The 13,155-nt window shown below is 38.7% G+C and overlaps 4 protein-coding genes across 6 annotated transcripts; all 4 read left to right on the top strand.

The window, feature by feature from the left end:
• Positions 1 to 4,096: 4,096 nt before the first annotated feature.
• LOC115684514 (1-aminocyclopropane-1-carboxylate oxidase 1-like) lies at positions 4,097 to 5,620 on the top strand. Its single transcript, XM_030609260.2, has 3 exons — positions 4,097 to 4,257; positions 4,374 to 4,600; positions 4,859 to 5,620. Exons 1-3 carry the CDS (start codon positions 4,156 to 4,158, stop codon positions 5,451 to 5,453), a joined length of 924 nt encoding a protein of 307 aa, XP_030465120.2. The 5' UTR covers positions 4,097 to 4,155; the 3' UTR covers positions 5,454 to 5,620.
• A 1,120-nt stretch (positions 5,621 to 6,740) lies between these two features.
• Positions 6,741 to 9,053, top strand: LOC115684581 (tetraspanin-2). Its single transcript, XM_030609363.2, has 2 exons — positions 6,741 to 7,573; positions 8,439 to 9,053. The coding sequence occupies exons 1-2, from the start codon at positions 7,076 to 7,078 to the stop codon at positions 8,748 to 8,750; spliced, it is 810 nt and encodes a 269-aa protein (XP_030465223.2). The 5' UTR covers positions 6,741 to 7,075; the 3' UTR covers positions 8,751 to 9,053.
• A 408-nt stretch (positions 9,054 to 9,461) lies between these two features.
• LOC115684531 (PRA1 family protein F2-like) lies at positions 9,462 to 10,064 on the top strand. Its single transcript, XM_030609276.2, has one exon. The coding sequence runs from the start codon at positions 9,462 to 9,464 to the stop codon at positions 10,062 to 10,064; it is 603 nt and encodes a 200-aa protein (XP_030465136.2).
• Positions 10,065 to 11,324: 1,260 nt separating this feature from the next.
• LOC115684513 (uncharacterized protein At4g29660) lies at positions 11,325 to 12,916 on the top strand. 3 transcript variants are annotated; one of them, XM_030609258.2, is made up of 3 exons: positions 11,325 to 11,454; positions 11,894 to 12,109; positions 12,504 to 12,916. In XM_030609258.2, exons 2-3 carry the CDS (start codon positions 11,927 to 11,929, stop codon positions 12,612 to 12,614), a joined length of 294 nt encoding a protein of 97 aa, XP_030465118.1. In that variant the 5' UTR covers positions 11,325 to 11,454; positions 11,894 to 11,926; the 3' UTR covers positions 12,615 to 12,916. The 3 variants fall into 3 exon arrangements, with proteins under 3 accessions (XP_030465118.1, XP_056166510.1, XP_056166511.1); XM_056310535.1 differs by having other exon boundaries at positions 11,387 to 11,464; XM_056310536.1 differs by lacking the exon at positions 11,325 to 11,454 and adding an exon at positions 11,471 to 11,607.
• The last annotated feature ends 239 nt before the right edge of the window (positions 12,917 to 13,155 follow it).

Here is a 13,155-nt window from a genome sequence, read left to right on the forward strand (position 1 = left end):
TTTGATATTTTAATTTTTTTCGGCACCTAAAGAAAATTAAATTTTACTCAAAGTGGATGGCCACATGTATTCAAAGCCATTCTGTGAAGTTTTGAAATTTTTGATTTTTTTTCTTTTTTTCTTTTTTTCGGCACCTAAAAAAAATAAAATTTCATTTAAAGTTGGTGGCCACAGGTATTCTAAGCCATTTTGTGAAGTTTTGAAATTTTTGCTTTTTTGCTTATTTTTATTTTTTTTCGGCACCTAAAAAATATTAAATTTTGCTCAAAGTGGGTGGCCACAGGTATTCTAAGCAATTCTGTGAAGTTTTCAAATTTTTTATTTTTTTATTTTTTCGGTACCTAAAAAAATTTAAATTTCGCTCAAAGTGGATGGCCACAGATATTCTAAGCCATTCTATGAAGTTTTAAAATTTTTGATTTTTTGATTTTTTTTTTATTTTTTTAGGCACCTAAAAAAAATAAAATTTTGCTTAAACTGGGTGGCCACATATATTTTAAGTCATTCTGTGAAGTTTTGAAATTTTTGCTTTTTTGCTTATTTTTATTTTTTTTGGCATAAAAAAAATTAAATTTCGCTCAAAGTGGGTGGCCACAGGTATTCTAAGCCATTTTGTGAAGTTTTGAAATTTTTTATTTTTTTATTTTTTTCGGCACCTAAAAATATTTAAATTTCGCTCAAAGTGGATGGCCACAAGTATTCTAAGTCATTTTGTGAAGTTTTGAAATTTTTTATTTTTTGCTTTTTTTAAATTTTTCCGGCACCTAAAAAAATTAAATTTCGCTCAAATTGGGTGGCCACAGATATTCTAAGACTTTCTGTGAAGTTTTTAAATTTTAGATTTTTTGATTATTTTTTATTTTTTTTGGCATCTAAAAAAAATTAAATTTCGCTCAAAGTCGGTGGCCATTGGTATTCTAAGCCATTTTGTGAAATTTTGAAATTTTTTAATTTTTTAATTTTTTTAATTTTTTCGGCACCTAAAAAAATTTAAATTTCGCTCAAAGTGGGTGGCCACAGATTCTAAACAATTTTGTGAAGTTTTGAAATTTTTGATTTTTTGCTTTTTTTTTTCCACCTCAAAGATCGTGACTTCCATATGAACATGTGTTTTGAAGAAAGAGTTCTCTCAGAAATGATTCTCATTTTTTGTCTAGAAATAGAAAACCTACTTTTTTTTTGTTCTGATTTCTGGTTCAGAATCGGTTCTGAAACAAAAAGTTGTTCCAGAAATAGAAAAATGGAATTGCTTTACCAAACGGGTTTCTTGTCCAAAACTATTTCTGGGAACAGAAAACCAGTTCTGGACAGAACCAGATGGTTATCATGCGCTACCTAAGATGCCAGAGCTTTTCAATTACAAGTCGGTTCCTGTATAAAATATAATCGAGTCTTGAATCTTTCAATTGATATAATCAAGTCCTGCACCCATATTAAAAAGGGCAATTCAGGACTTCTATTTAGGCAATTTTTTTATACCATATGCAATTTCCAATAATGCTCATTGAAAGAGCTGGATCGCATTCTTCACAAGAGGTTTAGCACTTGATTCCACCAGTTGGAAAGTTGATTACGTTCCCTCATAAAGATTTTGCATATTATTTAACCTATGACATGAGGAGAAAGTTTTGCTAATTGCTCAGTCTTTGATTAGTTATTAAGGCTGCGCATGGCAACCATTCTGTGCCCGGGAACAGATTATGGTTAGAAATGATTTTTTTTTATTCTGCGCCTGGGAACTGATTCTGAGCATTTGAAAGCGTTTGGTAACGGCCCAAAATTTCTATTCCTGAAATAGTAAAAGAACATAAATGCGTTTGGTAACGACATAAAATTTCTTTTTATTAATAATATTTTAATAACATTTTAAATATTTTAATATTTCTTTCTTTTCTTTTTTTCTTCTCCTCCTTCTTGGCCATGGCCGGTAAAATATTTTTTAATTAATAATACTTTTATTAAAAATAATTTTTTATTTTTTTTGGCCATGGCCGGTAAAAAATTTTCTTATAAATAATTTTTTTATTAATAATTTTTAAAAAAAATATTTTACTAAAAAATATTTTATTGAAAATATTTTTTTTCTTTTTTTTTTTTGCCATGGCCTGGTCGCTGGCCATGGCCGGTAAAATATTTTTTTTATAAATATTTTTTATTAATAATATTTTAATAAAAAAATATTTTTATTGAAAATATTTTTTTATTTTTTTTGCCATGGCCTGGTCGCTGGCCATGGCCGGTAAAATATTTTTTTATAAATAATTTTTTTATTAATAATATTTTAATAAAAAATATTTTATATTGAAAATATTTTTTTTATTTTTTTCGCCATGGCCGGTAAAATTTTTTTTATTAATAATATTTTTTTTTATTTTTTTTGCCATGGCTGGTAAAATTTTTTTTTAATAATATCTTTTTTATTTTTTTCTCCATGGCCTGGTCGCTGGCCATGGCCAGTAAAATTTTTTTATTAATAATATTTTTTTATTAAAATATTTTAATCTCGCCAGATACGGCGAGGGTGGCCCTCGCGCCGGACATTATTTTCTATTATAAAAAATAAGAAAAAGAAGAAGAAAAAAAAACTGATTCTCATTTTTGTTTCCAGAATCAATAAGCTACTTTTTTTTTAATTTTTGATTTTGCTCCAAAACTGATTCTGGGCACAAATTTGCAAGAATTTGTGCCCAGAATCAAAAAATTAAACAAACCGATTTCTATTCCCAAACTGATTCTGGGAACAAAAGAACAGAATCAAACACTATTTGACAAGTTGCCATGCGCAGCCTAAGTCATTTGGATCCATGAGTCTAACTTGTATATATGTTTTTTGGGGGAAAGACTTGCGGATTACATAAACCAACTTTTTCTAGTGCGGGTTCCTAATGTGTCGACTTCCTGACAATTTAAGTTTTGAAAAAAAAAAATTAGATGTCGAACATGGTCTTAGGGTGCACGTTAGAGGTTCAAAATCTTGCATTATTCTACTTTTTATCTGCTCTTTAGGTTGGTGGTTCACATAAGGTCCAATTTTACTGATCTTAGTCTTCGGTCAGAATTCAAAGCTGAACAACCCTACTAAATGTTGGATTTCAATCATTGTCTAGTCTACAAGCACTACCGAATCTCTAACTCAAACAATGGGTGGAACTTGGAAGATGCAGAACAAACCACTTTGAAATTATGATTGGGATCTCCTGATTTGATGCAGATCTGACTCCTTATGTGAAAACCTGATAAATCTGTCAGAAAAGGGAATAAAGGAGAAAAGCAAAGTCTTGATTTTGAATGACCCCAAATATTCCAACAGGAAAAAGGACACCCCAACTATTTGAGAGCAGTCGAATCGCCCATTGGGAAGATCTCGAAATGGAGATGAGCATCCCCTAGTTTCGATGGAGCTGTTTTAGCTTCACACACTGCCCACAGGTTCTTTTCACAACCCAATGATTTGCAATTCAAGGAACCGTGAGTGACCCAAATTAGGGCCTAATCGGCAGATTATAACTCTTGTCCTACGTATAGGTGCATATCTATGTCTGTCCATGCATGTGAAATTATTTAAGTTAGAGAGAGAATTCATTAATGGATTTGAGTGCTATATAATAATGTCAATGATTAACAGATTGAATTTTAAAAAGGACCACTAGCTGAGGGAGAACTAGATCTTTGGTTATCGGTTTTGAATTCATGTACGTAGTTCCGAAATTGGGTTCTAATCCATGTGTCGAGTTTAATGCGTGAAAACTTGGTTAACGTGAGATGAGCTACTAAACAAGTACTCCGAAGATGCTTTTGGTCTGTTTCCTAATAAGCTGAGTGTATTAATGCTTTGCCAAAAAGAAGGGTGCTTAGATTACAAGACATAGAAGACACTGAATCACATGCCCCGGGCCACTGATGAAATGAACTTGGACTGTTCAGCTTTGCCTTTTTAAAGGAACAGCAACCCTCCAACCCAGGCGACGGTTAATTTGCAACTGAACTAATTAATATAATTATCCTTGTATAATAATTACATTGACCCCTCAAATGTGGGCAGAAAAATAAACTAAATCAACCCATCTCCAACCCTATATATACCCCTGTCCATCAACCATCTCAATAAACTTGTCAGAGAGAGTTCAGAGGGAAAGAAAGAGGGAAAGCAAAAACATGGAGATTCCTATGATAGATTTGAGTGAGCTTGATGGTGAGAACAGGAGCAAAACAATGGCCCTACTTCACCATGCTTGTGAGAAATGGGGCTGCTTCAAGGTAAACATTTTGTGTTTCATCGTCACCGAGAAAGTTCAATCCCTTTTGTCAACCCAACTCACTGTATTATCTTAAGAAATAATTGTGTGATGATGGTGGTGGTGCTTTTCTTGCAGATTAAGAACCATGGGGTTGACCCAGAACTGATGGAGAAAGTGAAGCATTTTGTTAACACCCACTATGAGGAGAATTTGAAGGCAATTTTTTATGAGTCAGAAACTGCCAAATGCTTGGAAAGTGCCGATGGTGCTACATCTGATCTAGACTGGGAATGCACCTTCTTCATCTGGCATCGCCCGAAGTCGAACTTCGAGGACTTCCCGAACCTCTCGAATGATCTTCGGTGCGTGAAAATTAGTCCCTATCACAACTTTACAGTTCCTGATCATTTGAGAACTTCCAATTTCCAATCTTGCTGTAGTGACTAAGTAATATCGCTAGAGATGCTAATCCCAGTATAGTAAACCGGTTTAAAAGATAATTTGGCAGATTAACCGCTTAAGGTTCGTTACATCACTTTGTAGATCAATTTAGTCCGCCGGTCTTAGTATATACAATATTACTCAGTGACTGCCTCATACTTTGGGCTATACTTTTTCAGGGAGACAATGGATGAGTACATTGCTCAGCTGATTAAACTAGCAGAGAACCTCTCAGAGCTCATGTGTGAGAATCTTGGCCTAGACAAGGACCACATAAAGAGGGCATTCTCTGGGAAAAATGGGCCGACTGTGGGGACGAAGGTGGCGAAATACCCGGAATGCCCCTATCCGGAAAGGGTAAGAGGACTCAGAGAGCACACTGATGCAGGTGGGATCATATTGCTGCTTCAGGATGACCAAGTCCCAGGGCTTGAATTCGTCCATGATGGCCAGTGGGTTCCAATCCCACCATCCACAAACAGCACCATCTTTGTCAACACTGGAGACCAACTTGAGGTGCTGAGCAACGGTCGGTACAAGAGCGTCTGGCACCGTGTCATGGCCGTGGAGAGCGGGAGCCGGCTCTCTGTGGCCACGTTCTACAATCCTGCGGGCGACGCGGTCATCTCGCCGGTGCCAAAGCTCCTGTACCCCGAGAAGTACACTTTTGGGGAGTACCTGAAGCTTTATGCTACCACCAAATTTCAAGAAAAAGAGCCCAGGTTTGAGTCGATGAAGAAAATGATGAGCAATGGATGCAATGGAGTTGTCTAAGAACTCCCAATAACTAAATGGATGAGGCCCATTTGACTCTGTTTGGATTTTGTTTTTACTTTTCTTGGTTTGAAAGAAACATGGTCTTGTGGTTGTAACTTCCAGTTGTCTGTTTTACAGTGAGTTTTTTGTAACTTCTACAGAAGAGATGGTATAACTCTTTCTTTTCTTTGTCAGCTTTCTTGGCCCTCTCTGGGGTGATGTTGAATGGGCTTAAGTTAACTTTGGTCCTTATGTTCACTGTCCATTTGAGTCAAATAGAAAAAGAAAATACCACATAAGTTCTTGTGATCACCATCCATTTTGACTTAAGTTTGAGTGTTTTCCCAGGCTCTCACTTTCAGCTTTGACCACCTATTTCTTGTCTTATGTCACAGAACCCCACAAAATACATCTTCACATGCTGTGGCTGACATTGAGGGTGCCATCTTTGATTGATTACTTGAGCTTTGATTAGCCATGTGAGATTCCAACAAACGAATGGTCTTCAGCTCATGACATTGTTTGATAGTTCTCCCTCCGATCATATGGCCTTCCAAGAAGACGGAATCAAGGTATACTCACTCGAAGAGAACGAAAACAAGTAAAAAACAATCCTTGAGTTATTTGATTTTGAACTACCTAATTTTAGGAATTACTCAGGAGCCGGATAATAAGTTTTCTCGGGTCCACAGTGATGCCAATCATGTTAAAGGAGAGGAATCGTTAGTGACATGCAAGTAAAGATCTATCTAATTAGTTTTAATACCACCTTCACATATGTAATATATACAAATATAGAGGCTCATACTTTCTAGTCAACATCAACAACATCAACAACATAACAGTATTTCTATCACCGTAAGGATGGATTAACACAAATGAAGCAAGAAACTCTAATCGCGATTGGAGAATTCAGAGAAACCTCTCAACGAACGAACCCGATCTAATCGTAGCCAGTAGTCTCACGAACAACATACTAAAATTCGAGTCAATTCCGACAACGTTTGGCGTTCAAATTGGAACCGCAAATTCACGGTCCTTTTTCTTCCTCTCCTACGTTAACTCTCAGTGATACTCTCTCCCTCGCTCTCTTTTCTCTCTCCTCTTGCTCTCCACGCACGAAGCTCTCCTTCTTTTCTCTTTTAACTATTCTCTTTTGTTTTTTTCTTTTGTCGTATAATCAGCTGGGCACCACAAAGGAGGCGGACCCAGCCAACCACTAGTTCCAACCAGCTACTGAAAATTCTTACATTAAACTTCACAATTTCATACCTTACATGGTATTGGAAATTGCCATACATCGACTGTGCACAGAGACAGAGACAGATGTCAAGGCAAGCATCTTTAATCAGTAGACCTTGCTCTCCCTTATTATGCGACTTGTTGAACTTTCTGGTTTAATAATGATTTACAATGACTCTTTGGACACTCACTAATATGAACCCAATAAAGAATCCTTTGCCCTACCGCTTAGCCAATCCCAAAATCAACCAACCAACACTTCCTCTTCACTCTTCCCCACACCTCCCCACATCCTTAAAGTTCTATTGCACTTCCCCCACAGAGAACTTCCCAGATCCCGTCTTCTCAAATCCCACTCTCTCCTTCACAAAATTCCCAGTTCTCTCAGCACCAAAATCATGGGTGTGAGCAACAAAATCACAGCGGTACTCAACTTCGTAGCCCTCCTCAGCTCAATTGCCATAATTGGTGCAGGCTTCTGGCTTTCTTCAAAGGCAGACAACCAGTGCACCCACTTCTTCAGATGGCCAGTCCTCATCGTGGGCATTCTGCTTTTGGTAGTCTCTCTCTGTGGCTTCATTGGCGCTTTCTGGAACAAGAAAGGGTTCTTGGTCTTCTACCTCTTCTGTATGGCACTGCTCATAGTCCTCATCCTCATACTCCTCGTGTTTGCCTTTGTGGTGACAAGGCCTGATGGGAGCTACTCTGTGCCTGGGAGAGGGTATAAAGACTACAGGCTTGGTGGGTTCTCTTCTTGGTTGAGGGACCACGTGACAAATTCTGGGAATTGGGGAAAGATCAGGAGGTGTATTGCTGAGTCTGATGTTTGTGTGAAGTTGGATCAGGAGTATGTGACTGCTGATCAGTTCTTTGCTGCTCATATCTCCCCTCTTCAGGTAAAAGGCTCTGTTTTTGCTCTGTTTTGGGTGATTTTGATGGAGGTGCAACTGCTTTTTTTGCCTTGAATTCTTGATTTTGAGGGTTTCGGCTTAGAATAGAGAAACACTCTTCGATTTAATGCTGAAATTTGGAAGTGCAAGTCATGGCAGATGATTTTATCTGCTGTTTTTCCTGCATTTCATCAGAATTATGGAGCTACATTGTTTCAAGATTAGACATTAGAGTGGCTGTAATTTCTAGCACCGAGATGATTTGTTTCTTGCTCATTCTTATCCCTGAAGTGGCCAGGAAAGAAAATGAGAGAAAGAAACAAAAGGAAACAAAAAGCTGGGTACACGTGGCATTTAGTTCTTAGGACACCAGACACAAGAGACACTGACACTGCCTTCTAGTTGCCCACAGCCACATAGCACCATGTGATTCAGTGAATTCTAGGTAACAGACTGTACTTAGCGATGTCAGAAGGGGCCCTACCAAAAGTATAGATTCTATCAACTACATGTGAAATTTTTACCCTTCTTATTCTAGTTAATACAAATCACGAAAAAAAATGGAGATAATTGCTTACTTGATTTGTGACCCCCTTCATCTTTTCTTCTCCTATCATACTGTGCAACCCTTTAGCTTCTCTACTGTGAATCAAAGAATAACAACAATCAGAATCTCTGAGAGTCTGACATTATGGAAATCATTTTGCCTCACAATCACAAGTCATGAACAAAGTATCTTGGGGGACCACTTGTGCAAAATATGGAGGAAAAAGAACAATTTCAAGATAAGATTTTTAATGCCTAAGTTTGTCCCCTCCTCCTTGCTTCCTATTGACATTGTTTCTTTCTTGTCCTTTTTCTTTGGGCACAGTCTGGGTGTTGCAAGCCACCAACAGTGTGTGGCTACACATACATGAACCCAACAATGTGGCTGAACCCAGTGAACCCCAATGCAGACCAAGATTGCTACTTGTGGAACAACGACCAGACCCAACTCTGTTACAATTGCCATTCATGCAAGGCTGGTCTCTTGGGCAACCTGAGGAGTGAATGGAGGAAGGCCAATGTTATCCTGATCGTGGCCGTGGTTATCCTCATCTGGGTTTACCTCATCGCCTGCTGCGCCCTCCGGAATGCGCAGACCGAAGAGCTCTTCCGCCGCTATAAGCAGGGTTGGAGTTGATCTATGCCTGATTGCAACGGCACCCGGATTCATTTCTCTTTCTTTGTTTTAATTTCTCCACTTTTCCCACTCTGTCAATTTCCCACTTTTTCAGATTCCCAGTTTCTCAGGACAGCCTAGTTATGGAGTATTGTGTTGTATATTCTTTATCCTCTTCTATCTAGAGTATACAAGCCAGAGCAGAAAATAAGCAAAGGACTGATTTCGACCAAGTCCGAATTTTGTCCTGAATAATGTAAAGCAAGAACTAGTGGCATGCCAATTGTGGAAGCTCTTAGTTTACTGGCACATGCTTATGTTTCATGTCTAAATTCTACCATGGTTCTGCCTATAAAAATGATGCAAATTCGTGCTGCAAATCGACGTACCGAAGTTTACTGGCACATGCTTTGTGATTTATCACTCAGGAAATCTTTGTGGTTTTTCCTTGATCTTTTCAAGGCGGAACAATGAACCGAATACTCCCGTGACCTAGACTCGACCCGTTCGCTGATGTCATTAGTAGGAAGACCATATATAGGCAAATAGAATTCTTGTACGAGACCTTTGCACATTTTCAGCTAAATCTGTGGTTTTGCACATTTTTGGCAAAACCTTTGCAACTTTACACACCTTTCGCTCCCTCCCTAAAAAACAGGGAAAAAATCCTCTATTCTATTCCTCTCTCTCCCTTCTTTGTCCCATTTCTTTCACTCCCAGACCCAAGAACAAATGACAACTTATGGAACCATACCATCACCTTTATCACCCCCGCCGTCGTCCGACCTAGAGTTCATCTCCCGAGCCAAAGCGCGGATCAGGTCCGGCCTCGCCACACGCCGACCATGGAAGGAGATGTTCCTGCTCTCCGCAATGGCCCCTCCAGACGCCCTCGGCGCATCCGTCGGGCGGATCCAAATGAATGTCGCGATCTTCCGTATGAACTACGCCATCATCGTGCTGACGATCCTCTTCCTGAGCCTGCTGTGGCACCCCGTGTCGCTGATCGTGTTCGTGGTGATGATGATCGCGTGGCTGTTCCTGTACTTCCTGAGAGATCAACCATTGACCTTGTTCGGCCGAGAGATCGATGATCGGGTGGTGATGACAACGTTGTTCCTGGGCACCGTCCTCGCGCTTTCTTTCACTCATGCGACCGATAACATAATTGTGGCGCTGTTTATCGGAGTCGTGGTGGTCGTAGTGCATGGAGCATTGAGGGAGACAGATGATCCGCTGGTGGACGACGATCCACAAGCCACCGGATCCGGCGGTGGAGACGCCTCGAATACGCAGTTCCGGGGTCCTACTCCGGCTGCTTATACCTTGTCTTAGGAAATACTGATTGTATTCTACACATTTTCAGGCTACTGGGACGATCCATTATCAGTCTTATGATTCATGAGATTAATACCATCACAGTAACATTGTCTTTTGTAGCTTTAGCCTAAATACAAAAGTTCAAGATTCCTGGGGAGTTTTGGTCCACCCTTTTTAGTTGTGAATAATAAACTAAATAGAGTTTTGCCATTTCAATTCGGATTTTAATTCTAATTCCAGCTCTAATTTATGGTCTCTTCTGCACACAACAACTATTTCATGTCTTGGTTCTAATATCAATCTACACCTTTTAGTTTTTTTTCTGTTTTTTTTATCATCTATTTATGGAATAATTATCAAAAAAGTCATAAACCCAATGCACTTGTGCCGATTCAATTCTAAATCTTTTAATTTGTCCAATTTTTTCGGGTCAAGAATTTGGTCAATTTATTCCTGAACCTTTTGTCATAAGTTTTTCTACAACTTAAACTTATGTTGAGTACAAGAAAGAGAGATCCATTTTATATACTAAAATACTAATTCTGTCCTTATTTTAAATAATCATGAACTAGGAAATGTTCAAAAGAGGCCCTCCAACTAGTATAGAAGAATGCTAATAGCATGACCATCTCCTGTCATTTCTACTAATCATGGCATGCAAGAATTTTTAGATATTAATTGACAAAACCGCTCTTATGCTTTACCTTTCATAGTTAGAGTTACTGACTTTTCTGTATTTTCTTCTTCTTTTTATCTAGGGTGAAAACTCGGCTACCTAGAGGCCCATAAAATACCCTGCAGGTCCGTAAACCGATTAAGTCTAGATTTTGACTTGTGCTGGTGGACCTGTCCTAGAGGAGTTTGCAACATAGTGGTGGGATTTTAATGGGCGATCTCAAATTCCTCCGCTTAAAATCTTTCTACGTCGAATCAGCTGTGTTCAGAGATAGAGATTTCTTTTTATCAATCCACCTTTTCATGCCAAATGCATCAGATTTATTTTCACCAGACAAATTAATTTATCCGCACTAAAATATTTAATTTTCTAATTAGTATGATATCATCGAAAAACGATTTTTGGATTATGACACACTGAATTCAGTTTATAGCACAACAAAACACCAGTAATACAATCGTAAACATGGTTTTTGATTTCTTTTTTCTTATAATTTCATAAATCATGTGATTAAAATCCACAAAAAAAAAAGTAATCAAAGATTCATTTTATATTTTGATGAAAAAGGTTAAAAAGGATTTTTTTTTTGTTAGCTCATTTAATTTTCTAATTTCAGGGACATCTTATTCGCATTTTTTTTTTTCGCCTATTTTTCTTGTGTCCACGCTCTTCCTCGTCCTCCTCCTCGTTCCCGGGAAGAAGCGCCGCTCCTTCTTCGCAAACTTGCAGGCGAGCGTCTGTACATCCCTCTTCTCTTTCTCCGTTTGCTTTCGATTCATCGTTTGTGGGTCGCCCTCTGTTCTTCGTGGTTTCCACTAATCTTGTTTTTTAAGCGGACAATTCGTCTTGCCCATTGCATGCTTGTGGAAATTATCGGAAAAAGTTCGATCATTTAAGCCTGAAATGTGTTGGGTAGTTGGGTCTGGTCGTGCAAGTTTGCCCATTTAATCGATTCGTTTGTCCAATCTGTGCATGCCCGCGTTGTTGGTCGACGATAGCGATGATACGAGATGGGTTTCGATGAAGATGCATATCAGGTGTTCGACGAAATGACCCTTTAGGCGGTGATTCTGTATTGGCTGTGTTTATGGTTTAGAAAAAAGTGTGTGGAGACTGATGTGTGCTTCTTCTCGCTGTGCTCAACTTCAATTGCTGTTCTGCTCTCCAGCTCGGTGAGGACTAACGTGAGAGGGCGGCGAGAATGACGAGTTATCTATGGAGGAAGTATGCCGATTACTTGTACACCAAGTGGGAGAAGAACATCCTGTGGACCATGGTCGATCCGTATCGACGGCCTAAATCTTTCACGCCTCTGGTCACCATCTACGTCGCTGCTTTTTATACCGGCGTCGTTGGGGCAGCAATCACCGAGCAACTGTACAAGGTGCTTCTCCAACAGCCCATAATTAGCCGCGGTGGAAATTTGTCATTAGCTTCTTGATTCAGTGGCAATTGTAAAATGAGTCTATGTTTACTTCTGAGTCCTCACAAGTTCTTGCCTATCTTATAATAGTAGAGTTGATACTATCCTTTCAACCTTGAACATGATTATGGAGCTTTTAAAGAGATTATCTATTAGGCAAGATCTTTGGATGGTTTCCGTCAAAAGTCTGTGCAAATTGAAATAGACATTGATGGACATGATTTTGGAGAGCAGGGAACTAGACTAGAAAAGAGAAGTCGCCGTTTTTTCCATCTTTTTTTTACGCACGCCCGAGACTTTCCTGTATTCGATTTCTTTAGGCTTTGACTGAAGCACGTGTTATGATGCTGAACAGGAGAAGTACTGGGAAGATCATCCTGGGCAAGAGGTTCCTCTCATGATGCCAAAGTTCTATAAGGGACCCTGGAGGGTGTACAGAGGCGAGGCCATTCGGTCGGAAAAGTGAGAGAAGTTGGCGAATGCCTGGGTTCTGTGCTTACACCTTCCATGCCACACTTCTGTCCTCGCTCAAGTCCGCTGATTTTACAGATATGAATTCTCATATTACTTTGGTTTAAAGCATAGGAAGTGACACCTGCTGTTGCTATGTTAGAACAGATTGAAGATGCTTTAATAGGAATGGGGTTGTGTATTAATAAACGGACTCAGTTCTCCTTTGTCAACTATACCCTTAAATCTGATAATGTGACTTGTATGTACACATGCTCCTGCTTTATGATTATGATATCGATTAGGTTTTTTGCCGAATTGTTATATCTACCAGTTAGTTCCTTCTCTCATTTGAAGTTTAACTAGTAAAAACGTGCAGATAATTGCGCCTACACTTAAAACACATGGCACGTATTCGAATCTCGACCCATCAAATGCGTAAGAACTCTATAATTCTACCAATCAATCATGTTTACTAACACATTTTGATAGTTACTAACTTAATAGGAATGAAATGAACACCAACTTTAAATTACCTCATCTATTGAAGATCATTG

Source organism: Syzygium oleosum, unplaced genomic scaffold (genome assembly GCF_021117445.2).
Source record: "Syzygium oleosum isolate NSW1041296 unplaced genomic scaffold, Sole_v2.1 Sole_v2.04, whole genome shotgun sequence".
Taxonomy (NCBI): Eukaryota; Viridiplantae; Streptophyta; class Magnoliopsida; order Myrtales; family Myrtaceae; genus Syzygium; species Syzygium oleosum.